The sequence below is a fragment of the Ceratotherium simum genome, chromosome 7 (genome assembly GCF_057802395.1).
Source record: "Ceratotherium simum simum isolate JZ-2026a chromosome 7, ASM5780239v1, whole genome shotgun sequence".
NCBI lineage: Eukaryota > Metazoa > Chordata > Mammalia > Perissodactyla > Rhinocerotidae > Ceratotherium > Ceratotherium simum.
In genome coordinates, this window is record NC_141906.1 from 64,735,587 (window position 1) to 64,757,961 (window position 22,375).

A 22,375-nucleotide genomic window follows, 5' to 3' on the forward strand; every position below is an offset into this window, starting at 1 on the left:
ATAGAATCATTGTTAAACATTCCATCTGGATTTAGGGCAATTAGAATATATTTGTATAACGATAAGGAATACATGGAACACAACATTTACTAAAAATAAGAATAGTACTTATTGCTTATGTTTGGAGAAAGCATTTAATACCTCTTCCAGATGCTGAGCAGCAGTGACATACTTCTTCTCTGTTAATGCACAATTATATTCTTCAATAGCAGTAGAAAACTAAAAAGATGAGATAGTTATTAGTCATTTTATTTTATATATGTTATTATTTCAAGTCCGTCTGCTTGTTTGTTTTTAAAATAGGAAAAAATACCATATAGTCAGGGAATACTCAGTTAATAATGAGACCAATTGAAAAAAAAATTACTTTCTCACCACCAAAACACGGAAGTTTGAGTTGAGTTTACTGACCTCTTGTAGCTGTTTAAGCAAATTTAGGACTACTGAGTCTCTTTCCAATTGTTGCTTCAAGTCTGTAAATTCAGCAGTTGATACATGAAGATCCCGGCGGACCTAATTCATACATCAAAAACAAGTACTTTTAAGCTACTCTATACCTAAGACACAAAATATTTATAGCTAATCAATAACCTTTATTAGGTGAATATAATTCATGTTGAAATTTAAATGCTGGTTAAGACTGGAATAAAAATCACAGAACACAGCAGGAAGAGATCCTAAGCGGTCCACTTAGTCCAAACCATTATCCAATGCAGGAATACCCATTCCCATCAACGAAATATCCTTGTCTCACCACCTATTCTTAATTTAAGCAGTTATCTTTCATCAGAGAGCTCATCCACCTGAACTACTAGAAGGTATCCTCATTACCAAGTGATAACTCACTCTACATTGGATAGTTCTATCAGAAAGATTTTATGTTGAATCAGAATGTACGTCCCATTCTGCCCCATCTTTTCAGGGACTTTGCACTATCAATTATTTCTTCTCTTCTATATCTTCTACCTCTCCCTAATTCATTCTTCATTCATGAAATATATACTGATTGAATACCTACTACAGCATGGGTCCTCCCATCAAATTTAAATATGTTAAAATTTCCCCCATCTTTGAGAAAAAATTTCCTCCACCTCAGCAACCACCCTATTTCTCAGTAACTACCTTATTTCTCTCCTTCCTCTCACACACAAGCTTCTCGCGAGTGATCCATACTCACTGTCTTTACTTTCTCATCTCTCATTTACTGTATAACTCACCATGATCTGGTTTCTACCCCCACCATTCCATCAAAACTATTCCAAAACAGTTGGTGCCAAAAACACCAATCAACTCTTTGTTGCTAAATCCAAAGCATACATCATCAGTGTTTAACTATCAGTAGACTGTTACTTTCCTTCCCTTAGTTCCATGACACCATTCTCTACTCATTTTCCTCTTAGTTCTCTAGCCATTCCTTTTCCTTTTCTTTTGGGAGCTTCATTTTCCCTCTGATCACTTCGAACATATTGATATCACTTTCTCTCTGGCCCTCTTCTTACTCTGAACCAGTGGTTCTCAAAAAATAAACTTTTTTTGCCCCACTCCCATCCAGGGACATTTGGCAATGTCTGGAGACATTCTGGGTTGTCACAACTGAGGGACTTCTACTGGCATCTAGTGAGGAGAAGCCAGGGATGCTGCTAAACATCCTAAATGTACAGGATATTCTCCCACAACAAAGAATTATCCAGCCCCAAATACCAACAGTGCCAAGTTTGAGAAACCCTGCTCTATATACTCCCTCTGGACAATCTCATCCATTCCCATTGCTTCAATTTCTAAGTGCCGCTATCTCAAGTCCACATCATTTTCCTAACCTCCAAACACATATATGGATGAGTGATATGCAAACTGTCCACTAAAATCTATACTCCCATTATCCCACAGTAACAGCACATGGCTACCCAACTAGACTATTATGTTCTAGCCTCTCTCACAGGTGGGTGTAACCATGTATCCAAGATCTCACCAATGGAATATAAGCAGAGGTGATGTACACAATTTCCAAGTCTGAGTCTTAAGAAAATACATGTGCCTCCTCCATGCCCTCTCTTTGCTCTTAATATCCAGCTTAACTTGGACACAGGGAGAGACTAACTTCAACCACGCAAATAACAACAAAAGCCTCGTGCTTCTCAAACTGTAACGGACATACACATTACTTAGTGAATCTTATTAAAGTGCAATCTTATTCAGTAGGTCTGGGATGGGGCCTGAGATCCTCCAGTTCTAACAAGCCACCAGGTCTTGCTAATTCTGCTGTTCTATAGACTGTTGAAGGACAATCCTTTAGGGGTCTGCACTATCTTGCAAGTGAAGCAATGACGGTCTTTTGTTCTGGACTATCTTTTCAAGGATGTCTGTGTAATAAACGGCTTGGAAAATAGAGATGGTGTTTCCCTCCAAAGCAAAAAGCAGGCATGCTTACTACCATTATAAGAGATTCCCGTTCCCTAAGCTCAGGAGTTCTCTTCTATAATGCAACCCACTGCACATTGCCCTGTAGGAACTGGGGCTTGGGGCACTGTGCAAAAATGCTCAGTCTGGCTACTGCTGTGAGTAATAAACTATTTTTCGTCTCTCACCCAAGGAGTCTCATGTCTTCTAACAGCATCCATGAAACCGTGGCAGGCTAACTTGCAAGTAGGTTAAAATCTCAGATCCCCTTCACAGTTCTCAACAGAGACTATACTAGAGTAGGTAGGCCCAAGGTTGTAGAAATCAGCCTGCCAGCCCAGACTACTACAATTAAAAAATAAGTATCTTGAGGGGCTGGTCCAGTGGCATAGTGGTTACATTTGCACGCTCCACTTTGGTGGCCCAGGGTTCATAGGTTCAGATCGTGGGTGCAGACCTATGCACCACTCATCAAGGCATGCTGTGGCAGACGTCCCACATATAAAATAGAAGAAGATGGGCACAGATGTTAGCTCAGGGCCAAACTTCCTCAGCAAAAAGAGGAAGATTGGCAACGGATGTTAGCTCAAGGCTAATCTCCCTCACAAAAAAAAAAAAAGTATCTTGGGCCAGCCCCAGTGGCCCAGGTTTGGTTCCCATGTGGACCTACACTGCTCTGTTAGTAGCCATGCTGTGCTGGCAACCCACATACTAAAAAATAGAGGAAGACTGGCACAGATGTTAGCTCAGGACGAATCTTCCTCAGAAAAAAAATAAAAATAAAATAAGTATCTTGTTTGAGCCACTGCATTTCAATGTCCATCTCGCTCTCTCTCTCGAACATCTAGCCTTCATCTTAATATACCCCAAGTGTACAACTCCATTTGGATATCCTACAGGCACTCCATATTTAAACTAATTTCTCCCACAAAAACCTACTCCTTCTCTAGATTCTCTATTTCAATGAATGGCACATCAATGACCTAGTTCCCCAGTTATCCTTGCCTCCTCCCTCTTTCACTCCCCACATCAACAAGTCCCAAAGATCTTATCTCTTAAATGTCACTAGGATTCATCCACTTTTCTCCAACCTCATTGCCACTGACTTTAGAGTAAGTCACCACACCGTCTTCCCTGATTACTTTAACTGTATCCTAACGCTTTAACTGCCTTCTCATTTTCCAGTCTCTTTTCCCTCAAGTCCTTTCTTAAAACTGCAACCAGAATGGGATTCCTAAAATTCAATTCTGATGTCACTCCCCTGCTTAAAATCCTCTATGGCTTCCATAATGCCATGAAGACAATATCCATACTACTTAACCTGATATACAAGGTCCCTGCTTATCTTTCTAACCTCATCTCATGTCCCTTCCCACCACACTCTCTAAATATGAGTCATATGGAATACTTACAGCTCTCCAAAAGTGACATCTGTCCATTACATCCAGGCCTCTGCAATGTGGTCCCTTATGTCTACCTAAAACACTCTTCCTTCCTCTTTGCCTAATTACCTATCACTTCAGGTTTTGGTTTGGATACTATTTCCTACAGGAAACTATCCTTGACTACATCTCCTCTCTCTAACTGGATTATTCCTATTTAGTGTCTATCACACTATTTTACTGATCTACATCAGGCATGAGAGTCACATTTTGAAATAAAAAACTGTCTTGTTCAGTAACTACCACAGTATCTGGCACTTTACAGATGCTCAATAAATATACCAAATGACAATAAATCTCTTTATAATATCCACCTATTGAATCTAATTCCCCTTCTCTAGATATAAACTTGAATCTTTCTACCACATGATAGGGCTTCAAATCTTGAAAGTGTTTCTTACTAAGACTAAACACCCTCAGTTTCTTTCACTGTTCTTCAGTTCAGATGGTTCAGTGTTCAGGCATGGACCTTCTCAGTTAGACCAGCTGTCTTTCAAAATACAACAACCAGAACTGAATAAATTTCACCAGCCATAACCTGGCCAGCAAAAGGTACAGAGAGCCCACTACTCTCTTGTTCCAGATACTTCATTTCTAGTAGTACAGACTAAGATTGCACTATTGACTCATTGATCAATCAACTAATTACAGATACACTTTGAAAATATTATGTGAACTGTGCCAGAGTTGTAGAGTAACAGATTTATTTTTATTAAAACTTCTAATCAGAATGATTGGTGAACCGGTTGTTAAATTTTCTAGGTAACTAGCAGTTTCCCCACTTGGGATTCACTCGGGATTCAAGTTTTCCAGAAAACTTTTGAAAAACACACCTGTTCACTTTCCTTCTTTAGTAACTAGCACATATAGAAGAGATCTGGTGTCTTTCCTTGAGGACCTTGAGAATACCTCAATATCTTGATTTTGGATATCAGTGAGCCTTGAGCAATAATTTAGAAATAGATGTAGATGACACCTAAGATTAGACGTTGTTTAAACCTCTAGTATCAGCTTGCTTTCTTTCAACTGCTTAATTTTCCTAAAAGGAAACTGCAGGGGGAATATCCTGGTAAGACAATATATGTGAAAAATTTTTTTTTAATTATAAAGCAGATATTTTTGTTTCCACACTGGTTTACTTCTTTTTGTGATGAAAGCACTCCAGAAAACATGGTAAACATTCTTAAAACCCATCAGACTTTGCATAAGAAGTATGGCAAGCACTAGCCCCACAAACTGACACAGTACAAGACGGGCAAGGATTCTCTGTATGTCCAGAGAGAGCAGCCTTACGACAAGACGTAGAGTGGTTGTGATTAGCAAATCAAGCCAATTTTCCAGAAGAAGGTCAAAAGACAAAGATTGTGCTGAAGCTTGAATGTGTTGAGGCCAGCTACAGACATAAGAGAAAGCTGGCCATTAAGAGACGCAAGCATTTTAAACGAGGAGGAGACAACAGAAGAGGCCAAATGATCCAGTTCTAAGCTTTATCTGTTTTTATTATGAAGACAATAAAATCCTCAGATTATTTTTAAAAGATTTATAAAGTGCTATTCAAATGTAAGACATTATTATTATAACTTAAAAAAATTTACCATAAAAAAGAAATTGTTTAAATTATAATTTTGGAAAATATTTCTAAGTTGGAAGTTATCCTAAAATCATCTAATTTAACTTCCATTTACCCATAAGGAAAGTGAGGTCTTGAAAAGTTGTACAGAACTGAATTGTCTTAGGAATCAGGAAGCTGAACTACCTCCCTGCAAACCTACCCAATATAACAAGCTCTTCTTACCTCACTCTCTATCCTGGATTTCAGCAGGTCAATGTCATCAGATAGCTTATCCACTTGGGAAACCAGGTCCTGTGCACTTTGCATGCTAGGCAGGAATTCACTATACTTCTTGCTGATCATACTGCATACCTCGCCCTATAAGACAGAAGAATTACAGTGAGATGAGTAGGGAACTCTGTTAAAAATATACAGCTCATTTTCCTTAAGGAATCTTCCATGTTGGACCCTTCTTGCCAGTTACCCAGACCCATTCACCTTCCCTCCAAACCAATGGGTTTCTTTGAAGAACACACTTCTTCCACCCTTGAGGGTCCTATAACATTATTAGGGTGCAGGAAGACAGTGATCACCAAATCCCACCAGTGCCCAAGAGTTGTACAAACACTGGAAAAGAGAAGGTGGGATCAGAAGTTCTCATATTGAACTAGATCAGCTCAGACTATAGCAACCAATTTTAATTATACATATATCTAAAAAAAAAGAAAGCAAATGGATAAATCCAATCCATACTCTGTATACTTCAATCAATTTATAAATTTCTATCTTCTTGCTTATAAAATTTTAAGGTCTAATCTTAAAACTCTAAACTGATTTGAGTTTCATTAATAAACAAATTATTGAATACTTTGCACTAAAATAGTCAATGTTTTGGATGATACAGGAACAAATTATGCCTGCCCACCAATAAATTCCTTTTAGGTAGGAAAAATACTATACACTTAAGTAACCAGAACACAGAATACAGAAATGTAACACAACAACAGAGTTAATGCTCTCCAGGAGCACAAATGAGAAAGAGATCACCTCTGCCTGAGGGAAAATGAGGATATTTTTCATGCAGGGAACTACATTTGAGATGGAACATGAAAAATGAGTACAAATCCTACAGGCAAAGATAGAGAAATGGTAACATAAGCAAAATCTGGACCTAGAAAAGATATTGGGCCTTCTTGGAGCACAAAAAGTAATTCTCAATCGGCTGAAGATTCAAGTTGGTAAAGAAAACTAGTGAAAGGAAAGGTAAGTTAGGTTCAGAACACACAGGAGCCTCGAGTCCCATGCTAAGGTAGCTTAATAGTCCGTCCTCTTTCTATCATATACAATGTGGTGAAAAGTCCAAAAGCCATGTCAAAGAGATGTCAGTGGCGTGAATATGTACAATGTAGGAAACCATTTTTGTAAAATCAAGAGTTGTTAGGAAGAGCTATTTTTCATGCCTTTATGGTAGGGTGCCAAACTGGCTCCCTTAAATCCAGACTATGCAGGTGCACATAATTTTAAATGAAAGCAACAAAGGTGTGGGCAAATATTGGCAAGGGTAAGGACAGCAATACACAGTGAACCTGTGTATGGCTCTGTGCTTCTTGTTTTTGTATCAGTCTCAAGACAGCAGGGTCCAGAGAAGTGCCATTCACATGTTCTATAACACTCAGCACAGCCTCAAGGGCTTGGGGATGGAGAAGACAGCCTAATAAACATACTGCTAGGTTTTCATAACAAAACTTCAGGGAGGAGAATGGTACACTCCTCCCAAAGCTATTATATTCTTCAACAAATCATACAAAAAGGAGTGGGTGGAGGAGATAAACACTCACCGATGTGGAGGGGGTCCGGTCCTCCCTTCTATCCCTTCTATCCCTCCCTAGGCACCTCGGGGTTTTCAGTCTCACGCGCCCTGCCCTCCTGGCCTCCTCAGTCTCCCTCCTCGGCCCCTTACCCCATGCCTCCCCAACCTAACCCTACTCTCCAACATTCCCCCAGCCACCGCCTCTTCTTTCCCACGGTCCCGGGCCTCCTCGCCTCCTCGGTCCCCAACTCATCCGGGCGCCACGCTCCCTCCTCAACCCATATACTTCCCAGCCCTCCCACTCCTCATTCTTCCCACTCCGCCCCGACACTTGACTCTGCTTGTAACCACTCTGTTCGCCCTTAGCCCCCACTCCTCTCTCTTCACAGACCGACCCGCCGTCACTTTCTAGTCCGCCGACTGCTGCCGCGCCCCCACCTTGATCTCCTCCACCCGCCGGGTCAGGCGGCTGATCCTGGTGCCCAGATCCTCCTTCTCTAGCCTCCCCGAGTGTGCCAGAACTTCCGTCACGAACGAGGCCATTGCCACCACAAGAAGCAACACAGAGCCACTCTCCTGTAGCCAGCGAGGCAGCTCCAGTCCCGCCGGCGGCCTTGGCGCGCGGCCTGCCGGGAAACGGAGTCTCGCAGGGCCCAGACCACCGCTCGAAAGACGAGGGCCGCACTACAACTCCCAGCAGGCACCGCGACTATCCCTCGTGTGCAATTTCCACGGTGTCCCGTAGTTGGCAAACTGTGGGGAGACGCGTTTTCTTCTTGGCTGTTTTCAAATAGATGGTCTCTTCCCGCCCGTTTTTAACTAGAAGAAATGAAATGTTTTTATTTAATAATCAGTGCTAACTGAACCTTTCTCAACTTCAAACCTCTTAGCTTTGATAACCTTCTGGCTAGATAAATTTCTAGCTAGAAGACCCGACGAGCCCATCTTGATCTTTGTTTCGTTAAATATTCACTCCCATAGGCGCAGTGGCCATCAGAATCCATACAAATGGTGCCCTCTGGAGTTGTGCAACGAAGTGGCGTCACCTCATTATAAATAAAAGTCTGCCTGTAATTGCATTCCTTTTACATTGCATAGTTTATATTACATCTATGTACATATATTACATTTATATACTGCATCTATGTACATATGAATATACCTATATTACATCGACGTAATACATTACATGTTTACATTATTTATATTACCTAGGTATAAATAACATTAGCACTGTGTGGACTAGAACAAGATACTTAGCACTTTCTATCAGAGATTACAAATCAACTTTATCAAAAGCTTTTAAAAATTGTTTCATTATTTAAATGTGTTATATACTGAAAGATATTCATAATATACTATGTACAGTATGATTTCTTTTTTTAAAAAATGAATAGATATAGATATGTATATAGAGATAAAAGATATATACCAAATTATCTCTCTGAGTGGTGGACTTATGGTATTTATTCTCTTTCCCCATCTATTCTATTTTTTCTGCAATAAAAATGTACTGCTTTAATTAAAATGTTGTCTTTAAATTTTTACAAAGATATCTTGTGAGGGCTAACCCCAAGTAGATGCTAACCCTAAGGTCCTTGTCAATTTTAAGGGTCTGTGGGACAATCTGCTTATCCTACTGAGGCAAGGGCAGCTTCCTGTGACATGAGCAAAGCAAATGAAACTTGGGGTTGAGACAGGAAGCACAAAGGACAGCCATACCATCCTGGGAAACACCTCTCCCTAGAAAACCAAATCAGCTTCTGTTTGTTAGACCTGTCAGCCTCACTTTGAATTCTAAATGCTATCAATAATAAATGCTCATTGAGAAAGAAGGACCTGCAGATGAAATTCCTGAAAACTTGTATTACCTATTTACTGAGTAACTACTACGCGACAGATACTACGCTAGGTCTGGGAATCCAAAATATGTGAATAAATAATCACAGGAAAATATGATAATTACTATTTTGGAGGTAAATGAGGGAGGGATACAGATTTTGTGGGGCCTAATCTCTTAGAGTTGTGGGGAAGGAGAGGACTCTTTAAGGAAAAGAATGTAAAATAACAAATACAAAATTAGGTGCAGGCCTTGGAAGGGGCCTGTGCAAGTAGCAGACCCTGAAACTGAATCTACCTCTGAGGAAGGTACAAAGGGCGGGGGAAATATTGGGGGAGCCACACCCAGTCTCTGATTGAATCAGGGAGGTTTCACAGTAAGGAGGCATCTGAACTAAGAATGAAAGGAGGTGCCGCTTTGAGGTTGAGGTTCTGGGATCTTCCTCTGGGAAACCAATCCCTGCATACCCACAAACATAACTGCAGAAGCTCCACTTCTCCCTGGGCAGAGAGGTCCCTACATAAGCCAAAGACCGTTCCTCAAGGTTCCAGGAAAAACAGGGAAGAGCCAGGGTTAGTCTGAGGAAGGAGAAGAAAGAGCATAGGGAATGGGATGTGATTGCCACACATAGATGGTCAATGCATGCAGGAAGAATGAATACTTGAACAAGGAAAAAGAAACTAATAAATGAATGGGTTCCACTTTCCCTCACTAACCTTACTTCCTTCGTAGTTCACACTTATGATAGTTTGTATGTCTCCCAATTCACAAATTTTCACAAATCATCAACAAAGCGCTCTGAAGAAAAGGAAAGGAAATAAGAAGCAATGTCTGAAAGGATTCCTCCTGACTTATCATGACTCACACACAAGTAGCATACCTGCGTTCAGGAAGCAAAGTATCAAACACAAATCTGGATGAATATAGTACAAGCAGACAGTGTTTCCAAGGACGCATAATATTTTGCCATTGTGTTGATTAGAACATGTGGTTGTTAAAAAAGCCACAGAAGGAGCCTACAATTTGAAAGAGCATCCCATTTGCTTCAAAAAAGTATGAAGGGAGGGATAGGGAGTGGTGGACGCAGGTATGGATGAAACAAGATGGGTATGAGTGGATAATTGTTGAAGCTGGGTGATGCGACATGAGATTTCTTTATACCATTTGCTCTACTTTTGTATATGTTTGAAATTTTCTATAATAAAACATAAAAGAAAAAAGAGCATTCCAGATGATTCTGATTGCCTCCCTCCACCGCCATACCACTGATAATCTACTCAGGCTGCTTAGGTGTTGAGACATCATTCAGATAAAGTAAAGATGCTGTCTCAGATGTTTCCTCCTTGCTGACTGTCCTACACCTCTGCTTTCACTTTGTGGTGTACCATAGGGTATGCAGTAGCTTAAAATATGAATAGGGGAATACACTGATCAAACATTTATGTCTTCAATATAATAAATCTCCGTTTTCTTCTGTGTTTTGCCATAAAGGTTAATCTTCACCCACACGCTGGAGCAGTGCAGGAGGAATCACTGTTGCAATCTGGGGACAAGAACGTGAAATGTCACAGTTTGAGCCTCCTGGCTCAGGAGTCAGATCTGTTGCTTACCAGCTGGGGGATGTTGGCAAGTTACCTAACATGTATCTCCACAGTGGTAGCGTGAAAATTAAATAAGGATAAAGTATCTAGCCAAAAGTCTGGCATTTAGCAGCGCTCAGTAGATGCAAATTATTTCCTTTCCTGTCAGAACTTGATTCTTGGCAGCAGCAATAAATACCTAGGAATGGAAGCTGGTATGACTACCATCTATTTATAGTTGCTCTCCTAGCAGCAGCAGGATACTGGGGAGGGAGGCTTCCCTCCTGGCATATTCTGGGTCTGGATAAGTTCTTTGGGTTGGGGAATTTTCAATTTTTTTCTGCTTACAAAAATACTAAATGCTAAATTTATAAAATTTACAAAAACATAGATAAGCACAAAATAAGGAAATAAAAACTATCCATAGTCCTACAACTAAACTCACTGTGGTTAATATTTTGTGGTATATGATATGTATATACATACATAGATATATATATAGATATAGATGTCAGTGTAGATACATGCACTTTTTTATGAGTGAAATATTCTATATACTCTATATACTGCTTTTCACCTGCTTTTCTCACTTAACAACATATCAAAAACATTTTTCATGTCATTAAAATTTCTTCTACATCAGCTTAAAATGGTTGTCTAGTATTAACCAAAATGTACATTAACAATATTTCAATGGACATTTTCATAAATCCTTGTATATATTCACAATCAGTAAGGATAAGTTCCTGGAGGTAGGATGTTGGGTCAAAATATGCATATATTTAAAAACATGAAACATGAAGTCATGTTGCCCTCCAGAAAGGTTACATCAATGTATATTCTCCAAACATCATTCTTGTCATCTCAGAACTGGAGAATGATTTTAAGTCTATGAGTTTACTCATCAAATATGTATTGACGGTGTACTGTCTGGCTTTTTTACCTTTCATGGGACCCTCCCCCAGAATCCACACCCACATCTGATCTTGGGCACACCCCCTAAACCCAAACATTGCCAAGTTCCTGGCACCTGCCTCAGCTGCAGCCTATAAAACTGAAACAGGAACCCTCTCCAAATGTGAAAGATCTTCCACTCAATCTCCCCAAAAGGACTCTCTGCTAACCAGTCACCGAGCCACTGTCCTTTTCTTTCTGCCTCTTTGGTGGGAGCAACCATGGCTTGGAGTTTCTGTGGAAAAGTCCAGCTGGGGGGACTGATCCTCTCTCTCCTTGGCTGGGTCTGCTCGTGTGCCACCACCGTCCTGCCCCAGTGGAAGACTCTCAATCTGGAACTGAACGAAATGGAGACCTGGATCATGGGGCTTTGGGAGGTCTGTGTGAATCAGGAGGCAATTGCCACCGTGTGCAAGGCCTTTGAGTCCTTCTTGTCTCTGCCCCAGGAGCTCCAGGTATCCCGCATCCTCATGGTAGCCTCCCATGGGCTGGGACTACTGGGGCTTCTGCTCTCTGTCTTTGGGTCCGAATGCTTCCAGTTTCACAGGATTGGATGGGTATTTAAGAGGCGGCTTTGCCTCCTGGGAGGAACTTTGGAGGCATCAGCCTCAGCCACTACCCTCTTTCCAGTCTCCTGGGTGGCCTATGCCACAATCCAAGACTTCTGGGATGACAGTGTCCCTGAGATTGTGCCTCGGTGGGAGTTTGGAGATGCTCTCTACTTGGGCTGGGCTGCTGGCATTTTCCTGGCCCTTGGTGGGTTACTCCTTATGTCCTCGGCTTGCCTGCGAAAAGAAGATGTGCTGTCTCCCCGGATGCCTGGTCCCACAGCCCCATCATCCTGTGCTCCAGCAGAGGAGTCTGATGGCTCCTTCTATCTAACACCAAGACCGAGGAACCTGTTCATCTAGGACTAGCTTCTGCCAAGGAATCTCTGGAATAAAGGAATGTCAGTAGAATCCTTTCTTTTCCTTACTTTTCATCACTCTATATTTGTTTGCCTCATTTGTGGTGGTGGGGGGGTGGTCACTGTCCCATTTGTTAAGGATTTGACTATCTTGGTCATATGGTGATCCTAATTTCAGAATGAAAAATCAAGGCATGGTTTCTAACAAACATGTTTTTCTGATTTGAGATTTTATTTATATAAAATGTTTTTAAACTCATACCATTAATTATAAACTTGATTCTTTTATTACTAAGTAAAATATATTAAAAATTGTATCTATCATAGAAAATCTAGTGTTAATAGTCACTAGATAGAGAGAGAGATAGCAAGCAAAGCTGAAGGAGATGCATTGGCAAATTAAAATGAATTATTGGCCCAGAATAGCACCTTAGGATAAGAACCCTCCTTGCTTCCATGTTTAGCCTCAGGTACACAATTTGAAAGAGAGTTTCACAATATATCTTGGCGGTTTGTACATCCTTAATATCCCATAGAGAAGACATATTCTTGTTTCTGCTCTGCCTATAAGTGGTCTGTCCTGTCTCCCTGGCATGAAGGTAAGAAATAAGTCAGTGTGAGTGAGTGGTGGGGTGACCAACAATCCTGGTTTGTCCAGAACTGGGTACTTCCAGTGCTAAAACTACGAAAGTCCTCGGCAAACCGGGACAAATTGGTTACCCTAGAGTGGCTGTGCCCAAGAACTGCCCAATGTGGGCACATATGTGGAGAGAAGCATCAGCTCCTCAGAAATGTCTTTTACTACAGGCAAAATCACATTATAAATCCCTTAAATTTTAACCCAAATGTCAGTAGACCTACCCAGGCTATGACTACAAATAAAGTCCCTTTTACAACAATGACCTAAGTTCCTTTGCTTGTCTCACCTGCACTGGCAGACCCTCTGCCTGACTACCCCACCCTAGGCCTCCCTCGGGCATTTCTGCAAGTCCACAAGGAGGAGCCTTGTGCTTAATCTGTCTGTCAGCAGCAATCACTCTGCAGTATCCACCCTGTTCTTCTCATTACCACCTGTCCCCTACTCCCTTAGTCAGTTGAAAAAGAGTCACCATTAACCCTGCCAACAATTCTCACAGGAGAACAGCTAAGGGTGATGGCTCCCAATGTCTCCAAATAGGTCACTTCTGCAGTTCAGCGGCACGCTGGATTGCTTGCAGAACTAAGGAGATGCCTTCCTCCTCATGCTGGTGTGTGCTTTGCCAACTCGGCTCTGAGGCCACTCTGCTTGTGCTCAAAGCCCCATGACACCTCTTGCCTTGATAAAATAGCCCTAGCATAGCCCAGGCATCTTGAGATACCCGCTGCTCAAGCAAGAATATACACACACACCAACACAAGAATAAACAGCTTTGCAAGCATAACCCAGGCCAATTCCCTCCTCAAAAAAATAACATTTTTTACGGAAGAAACAAATCTGCTCAGGTGCAACTTCATCTCCATCAATTTTTACCTTCTCAGCCAGAAGAGGGTTCTCGAGGAGGCACAGTTTCTCCAGAAAGCTCCTTTTCCTTTTATATATGTCCTTTTGTGTATGTTTACTTGACATACCCAAATCCAAATGACTCTTTAAATAAATTTCTAAGCATGAAAGGGTAGTTTGCATCAAAGTTGTGTTCTGGCCTTCTCTGGTTCTAATGCTCATTTTTTCAATTACCCCTTCTCAAAGTTTCAAAGCTCTTTGGGCCAAGTTTCAATCAGAGGTGAGGCTCAGATATCCAAGAGTCATCCTTTGGTCGCACAGGATTTACAAGAAGTACTCAGTTCATCATTCATCCATCTGATCACTTATTCACTCACTTAACAAACATTTATTGAGCATCTACCATATGTCAGGCATTGTGCTAGGAGCCAGGAATAAAACGGTAAGAGAAAATTTATCCCTGCCCATTGTACAGGCAAATAGGAAAGACAGATACTGATGTAAAATCACTCAAACTATTGTAAATTGTAACCATGACAAACTTTACAAATTTGGAAAAATACATGCTTCTGTAAGATCAAGCAATAGAGGAATTTAACCTGGTCAGGGAGTCATGGGTGGGTACCCTATGGAAGTGATAACTGGCTAAAAGCTAAAGGATGGATAGCAGTTCTAGATGGAGAGAGAAAAACGTACAAGGCGAGGCTGGTGAAGTACGAAGGAGCCAGATCTTGCAGGGCCTATAGGTCAGGCAGAGGAATGTTGTCTCTATTCTCAGGACCACAGGAAGCCAAGCATGTGGCCGGGAACAGGAGCTCAGCCCCAGGTGACTATGGCAGTAGCCTGCTCCCCCTTTTCCAATACCATGTCCCTGTTCAGTTTCTCTGTCACACAGCTGTGCAGGGTGTAAGGTTTACAAAGCTCTTGCACGTTTCTTGACGGTTTTATTTAATGTATCTTGAATTTTTTTGAAGTTGGGAGAACAGATATTATTTGTTTTGCTAATGAGGAAACAGATTCAGAGGATTTAGGCAACATGCCCACGGCGAGTAATTAGCTGGTCAGGACTTGAATCTGGGGTTTTGATGCCATGGTGGTCTTTTGTCACCCCATCCTGTTGCTTCATGGGGATGGGCTCCCGAGACAATCCACCAGACCAAAAGAAGAACTAGCACCGAAGCAGAAGGAAAAAACAAAGACCTACAAAGAAAAATCTTGTCCTTTGTGCTTTTGTTGAGGTCTAAACAGGGTCTTTGCTGCCAGGTGGCTCACCTGCTCCTGCTGGTGGCTCACAGCCCTCATCCTCATCCCACGTTTGCAGGTGTTGATATTTTTCATCAGCATGTGATTACGGCTTTCTCTGCAAAAAAAAATGGACACAAACTAAAGATTTGTTAAGAAAATAGTCTGTCTTCCTAACTCTCCTTATAAAGAACATAAAGGCATTTTTTAAAAATGGGGGTGGAGTGGGGACTGTTGATGGATTCCCAGCATGTCCTCCCCAGAAGGGAATGTGATCTGCATTCTGGCCAGAATTCACTTGTAGAGAACGACTCTGAGGAAGAAGATGCTTTTCACCTAAAACTGCCCATGTTTTTATCTACCCACTTTGTAGGGAGAATAATGGGAAATAAAAATAGAACTAATTGTATCTTAGCTTCAATTCAGCCTTTTCTCATATATTTGTGACAAATTATTCTAACATTAAAAACATTTCTTTATTGTGGTTACACATGGAGAGATGTGTTGTCATATGTATTAGAAACAGAAAGGGACATCAATCAATCAATATTTCAAGTCTAAAGCTTTTATGTGCAAGGCATTGTAAGAAAATAACTCAAGCACTCACCAAATTTGATGCTTTTAGAATTGGATGCGTTCAGTGCTATATTCTCCACCAGCCTGCCTTTCGGTCTGAAAATTTCACCACTAGCAGTAAGGCATTCCAGAAGGTCCCTATTAAAATACTTACCTGTTACCCTTCTGAGCCTCTGAGACTAGCTCTAAGGAAAAAGTCCTAAGGGACCCCAGTACGGGTTAGAAACATTTTGGGATGTGGAGGGAAGTCAGAAATGGTTTCATGGGCTTCTGGACAGGAGACGTGTCTTAGCACCCAGTGTTAGGATAATAAAAAACTCAGAGTTAGGAAAACGTTTGCAGTCACTCATCTCTAATGTGGAACTGAAAGATGCCGAGTTCACTTTCCACTCTACTAATTGATGGACTTTTTTAAGCCTGTCATTCTCCTTACTACTTCTCCACATTTATAGAATGTGGAATGGACTATTCTATTGCCCAGAATTTTGAATAGAGCCTCAAAGCCAAGTCCCGTGGGTGATGTATGCACCATAGTCTAAAGAGAGGGGCTCAACGCATTGTTGCTAAGAAGTAGACAAGCTGGTTGGCCTTCACACCCAATAGCCTACCTAAGAGAAGCACACAGATTCATTAGGGAGGGTTCCTTGAAGGGAATTCATAACAGTTGGGAGTATTGTGATGTTCTCTACCCTTCCTTGTGAGAAATGGGGTGAAGATGGACCTCAAGAGAACTACTCAGAGAAGGCAGTTGTTCCCAGGAGGGACGACCAGTATCCAAACAGACCCATCCTGCCCCTGCTGAGCTGCAGAAACTCCTGGCCCACTCCTGCTGCCACCAGGATGGTCCCCAAGAAAGTTCTCAGGAAAACCTGACCTGTGTTGTGGAGGCATTGAGAAGGGTGCCTGACCACCACTGGAGCAGCCTGAAGCAGAGAGCTGGCTGGCATGGGGCACGGCGGCAGCACCTGTACTTCTGCCTCTTATTGGGGCAAGGATGGTGAGCTTTCCATCGTCCAAATGGATGTTGGGGAAGGCAGTGTGGGTGACACTGTTCCAGAGCACTGCTGGAAGGTGTGGATGACTAGGGTAGGAGCTGAGAGGGACTTTAAGAGGTCGGCCACATCAGGGAACTGATGTGGAAGTTTTCTACGGGGTTCTCTGAAGAATCCGTAAAATGCACCACAAAAGAGCTAGTAACTGGATTCTTGCCATAACAATGGACACTTGAGGACCAAGAGAGTATTACAAACAAAATTAGCTGTTTCTTGAAAAAGTAAACAATGGGGGGTGGGCACAAAGGGTGAAGGGATGCATCCATATGGTGACTGACAAATAATAACGTACAACTGAAATTTCACAATGTTATAAACTATCATGACCTCAATAAAAATAAATAAATAAAAGTAAACAATGTCTTCTTCTCGTTTAAACCTCCTCCTCCAGGCTCTAAGGCAGCCAGAAGTTGGGGGTGAGGAAGGGAATGAGCAGGGAGAGTGAAAAGAACATTCCACGGCTCTTTCCTTACTGCTAGTCCCTGAACTTCAGGCTCAGGCCTGAACTAAGGTAAGGGGAGAAGTGCTGAAGCAAATGAATGAGAGTGAACTTTTGATCTAGATTAGTTCAGACTCTATAAAATGTTTGAGATAGGGCCCGCCCGGTGGCTTAGCGGTTAAGTGCGTGCACTCCGCTGCTGGCAGCCCGGGGTTCGGATCCCGGGCGCACACCAACGTACCGCTTCTCCGGCCATGCTGAGGCCGCGTCCCACATACGGCAACTAGAAGGATGTGCAACTATGACATTCAACTATCTACTGGGGCTCTGGGGGGAAAAATAAATAAATAAATAAAATTTAAAAAGTTTGAGATAAACTTGACAATAAAGTTATAAGGTCTTCTTGAGATGCTGTCAAGGAGCAGGGACAGGAGATCCAAAAGATCATATTGGAAGGTAGCAGTGGAAACAAAAAGAAAGCTATTGACTCACTGTACCTTACCAAGTTCAGGCCATTCAATAAAATGATTAAAGAAAAAAATATATCTAAAACAGGAAAAGAATCAGATAGGAGATGATGTTATTTTTCTCTCCAGCATAAGCCCTGATCCCTTTAACACCTCTCTCTTCTAATCAGATTGGCTAATATGAACACATCCACTTGCCAGAGGCCCATAGCCCCCTGGATATTATGCCCCAATTATTTAGAACTCACTTGTGGGCCCTACGCAGGCCAGGAGAGGCCTTAAAATTCTTGCCCCATGACACAGTTCCCCATGAAAACTACATCTGGAGCGCTACTTTACACTGAGTCATTGCTGCAACTACTGTCTCATTTAAACATAACTGCAAGGTTAAGTATTTTCCAGTTTTACAGACCAGGAACACAGGGTCAGCTAGTATTTGAACTCAAATGTGTCAGATTCCAATGTCAATATTCTTTCCATGAACCACATCTTCATAAGAAACATACTGATTCAGCAGTGATTTATAAATCAGGAAAGCCGTAAAACTGTTTGACTTATGAATGAGATCTGGCTATTCCATAAGTAGGGACAGTCAAGATGATTTACTGAATGACTATGCTACTTCCAGGTCATCACTGGGGATTCTGTCCTTGCTGTTAAAATCTAAATGCTAATTTGGGAAGACCATCTTTGGCAAGCAGTGATAATCTAGCCCACCATCAGGACTCTAGACAGAAAAGCGGCCATCCCTCCATGAATACGACTAACACCAGGACTAGCAGACAATTTTCAAAGCTCACTACTGGCAGTTCCTGGGTACCACTTTTGTGCCAGCTTATCAATTCCAAGTCACCTAAATTCTTTAGAAGGTTTCTATCCCCTACTTCTACTCAAAGTTAATATTCCTTTTCATTGCTTATTATCACAATTTCTTTTCCTCCTGGTGTAGCAGGAACAATCAAGGCTTATCTTATTTGCACAAGGAAAAAGACCAGGTCTCTGCCCTGTAGGATCCATTCACCTGTCTATAAATGGCCAATCAACTATACAACAGGGAGCTTGAGGGTCATCCTAACTAGCCAACAACTTAATGGACAATGAGCAAGCAAGAGTGCTGAAAGAAAGAAGACATGGACATGCCCTTAAAATCTCTCTTAACTAACTCCACTTTGACTTGTAGTAGATTAATATGTTACTTTAATGTTCAACAACTGAAGAAAATATGGAGAATTTTTTTAAAGGCTCAGGGAAAAGTAATGTAATGACTGAATAGCTGAGAAGTTGAGCCTGTGAGTAAACTTTAAGGAACTGACATGTTTACGGAAATTAGAAGAAAGCTTAATTATATAGAAAAAAATACTTTTCTATCTCTCCATCAAAGTTGAAGTTAGTATGAGGAATGTGCCAAAGATAAAATATATTAATTCAGAAAGCATGAAAGCCTGTAAACTATCATTGAAGGTTCTACACACTTTTTATGAAACCACAGAATTCAGTGTGTTGATGACAACGTAAAAGCCACTTTCTTAGTAGGCAGAGAAGTCTATGAAGGAGTAGTTCTCAGCTGTGACTGTATATCAGAATCATCTGTGATGCTTTCTAAGCATAAAAGCATCAGGGGACCAGCCCAAATCTAACAAGTCAGTGTCAGTACAGCTGAGGCTTTGGCAGGCCTTTTTAAAAGTGACACAGCTAATTCTGTGTTGGTGGCCAAGGTTAAGAATCACTGCTGAAGAGCTCTGAATTAAAAAGGCAAGAAAAAAAAAACTTACAAAAGAGAAACATAACACCAAAATATAGTTCTTTGAATAGACCAATAGACACCTGGAAATACTAAGCAAAAAGAAAAGAAGATAAACATCACCCAGTATCAGTAAAGAAGAGAGGAGATCACTAAGATCCCAGAGTCATTAAAACACACACACACACACACACACACACACACACAGTACTATTATGAACTGTCTGACAGTAAATTTTAAATTTTAGATGAAAGGAAAAAATTACTAATAATTTTCCAAAACTGACACAAGAGGAAGTAACCAAAAAAAATCTCAAAATCTTACATGTATGAAAGAAACTGAATCCATAACTAAAAGCATTCCTAAAAAACATATAAACAACAATTCTAGGCTCAGATGGCTTCAACAATGAATTCTTCCAGACATTAAGGAAGAAATAATCCTATCTTGTCCAAATTCTTCCAGAGCATAGAAAATGAGAGAACATTTCCCAACTCATTCAATAAGGCCAGAATAATCTTGATACCACAACCTTGACAAGGACATTACAAGAAAAGAAAATTAAAGGCCAATCTCTCTCATGAACATACATGCAAAAATCCTAAAGAAAATATAAAAAAGACATTTCATATACATATGAAAATTGTATCATGATCAAATTTAGTTTATTCTGGCAATATATGATTGGTTTAACATTTAAAATTAATCAATGTAATTCACACATGAACAAAATAAAAGACCCATGTAATCATTTCAATAGACACAGAAAAAGCATTTGATAAATTTCAACATCCATTCATAAGTTTTATAAAACTCTTTGCAAACTTAGAATGAATCCTTCTTTATCTAACAAATAGAATTTACAAAAAGCCTACAGCATACTTAGTGGTGAAATATTGAAAACTTTTCCCCTCAGTATTAGGGGACAAGGATGCCCACTCTCACCACTTCTATTCAGCATTGTACCAAAGGTCCTAGTAAGTGTGACCAGACAAGAAAAATAAATGTTGTAGGGACTTGAAATAAAGAAGTAAAGATCATTATTCACAGATAACATAATTGTGTAAATTGAAAATCTAAAAAAACTACTGACAAACTATTAGAATAAATGAATTTATCAATGTCGTTGGATACAAGGTTGATATGAAAACATCCATTTGTTTCTAGAGACCAGCAACAAAAAATTTAAAACAGCATTTTAAAAATGACAACATTTACAATAGCTTGAAAAACATCAAAGATCCAGGAGTAAATCTTATAGAATATGTGGAAGACCTTTATACAGAAATTAAAGAAAACCTAAATAAATATGGTATACCATGTTCATAGATCAGAAGATGTCGATTCTTTTCAAATTATCTCTAGTCACTGTAAACCTAATCAAAATCCCTGGAGATGTGTGTGTACATGTGTGAAACTGACAAACTGATTCTAAAATTTATACGGAAATATAAAAGATCAAGGATAGCAAGGATGCTCTTGAAGACCTTCAAAACTGGAAAACTTATTGTACTGGAAATCAAGAGTTACAAGCTACACTAATTAAGACAGTGTGATATTTGTACAAGTAGACAAATAGGCCAGTGGAACAGACAAAAGAGCCCAGAAACAGACCCCCACGCCGACACTTGATTTATGACAAAAGCACAGCACTGTGAAACAATGTTTTTAATACATGGTGTGGGCCAATCAGCTAAATGTGAAAGGTAAAATGGTAACACTTCTGGAAGATAACACAGCATATCTTGATGACCTTGGGTAATAATTTCCTCAACAGGGCCTGGTAAGCACTAACCATGAAAAAAAGACTGATAAAGTGGAGTACATTAACATTAAACATTTGTTTTCATCAAAAGACAAAAGAGTGAAAAGTCAAGAGTGGGAGAAGATATATGCAACGTACATAACCAAAAGTTTCCATAACTGGAATATATTTTTAAAAACTCCTATAAATCAATAAGTAAAAGACAATAAATTCAACAAAAAAAGTGAGCAAGAGACTTAAATAGGTATTTCACAAAAGAGAATAGCCAAAGGCCAACAAGTACATAAAGAGACGCTCAACATCATTAGTATGCAGGGAAGTGAAAATTAAAATGATATCATCACACATCTACCAGAATGGCTAAAACTAAAAATACTGACAAAGCCAAATCTTGACAAGGATATGGTGCAATTGGAACTCTTATAAACTGCTGGTGGGAGTTTAAATTGGCATAACCGCTTTGGAAAACTGTTTGGTAGTACCTAATAAAGATATGTGTCTATTCCTATGACCCATATATTCCATGACCCAGTAATTCCACTCATAGCTACATACCAACAGAAATGCATCTGTATGTGCATCAAAAGGCATGTACATGAATGTTCCTGGTAGCATGATGTGTAGTAGCCAAAAACTGGATCAACTCAAACCACAATTAGCAGAATAAATTGTAAGACGTTCACACAATGAAATAAACTGAGCAATAAAAATGAATAAATCACAGCTACAATTAATTCCCCTTTCTACCCTAGCCCTGCTATATCCCAGCCCTTCCTTCAATCTTTGCCTTTAGTTCACTCATTATTTATATTGTTCTGTTGTATGTATCTACTTCACACCTCTTTCTTGAAGTAGATAGGGTAAAAATGAGTTTATATGCCTCATAGGTCTTAAAAGAGCTAACAAATCCAAACAGAAGAGAACTGCAATTTCAGTTAACCATGGAAAGGCTAACCCCAGTCTCAAGGGAATTTATGCTGATGTCAAACTCCTGAATCATTTTACGTAAGGGTCATAAAGGTTTCTTCCTCCTTCTTCTTCCCCCCTCCCCTCCACTCCTCCTTTTTCCACAACGCTTTAAGTATGTAAAAACCATTCTTAGCCTGAGGCAGTATGTGGACCCTGTAAGA

General features: G+C 40.4%; 2 protein-coding genes and 1 pseudogene across 2 annotated transcripts in view; 2 read left to right on the top strand and 1 right to left on the bottom strand.

Moving 5' to 3' along the window:
- Positions 1-7,805, bottom strand: part of ZW10 (zw10 kinetochore protein) — a 35,464-nt gene extending 27,659 nt beyond the window's left edge. Inside the window, exons 1-4 of the mRNA XM_004427314.3 lie at positions 7,640-7,805; positions 5,635-5,769; positions 412-513; positions 142-219 (exon numbers count right to left, since the gene is read on the bottom strand). Coding sequence (XP_004427371.1) covers positions 142-219; positions 412-513; positions 5,635-5,769; positions 7,640-7,744 — 420 coding nt within the window. The 5' untranslated portion in view covers positions 7,745-7,805. The remainder of the gene's footprint in view (positions 1-141; positions 220-411; positions 514-5,634; positions 5,770-7,639) is intronic.
- LOC101389523 (large ribosomal subunit protein eL42-like) lies at positions 5,010-5,323 on the top strand (annotated as a pseudogene).
- A 3,991-nt stretch (positions 7,806-11,796) lies between the features above and the next one.
- On the top strand, positions 11,797-12,486 carry CLDN25 (claudin 25). Its single transcript, XM_004427313.1, has one exon. It carries the CDS (start codon positions 11,797-11,799, stop codon positions 12,484-12,486), a length of 690 nt encoding a protein of 229 aa, XP_004427370.1.
- Positions 12,487-22,375: the final 9,889 nt, after the last annotated feature.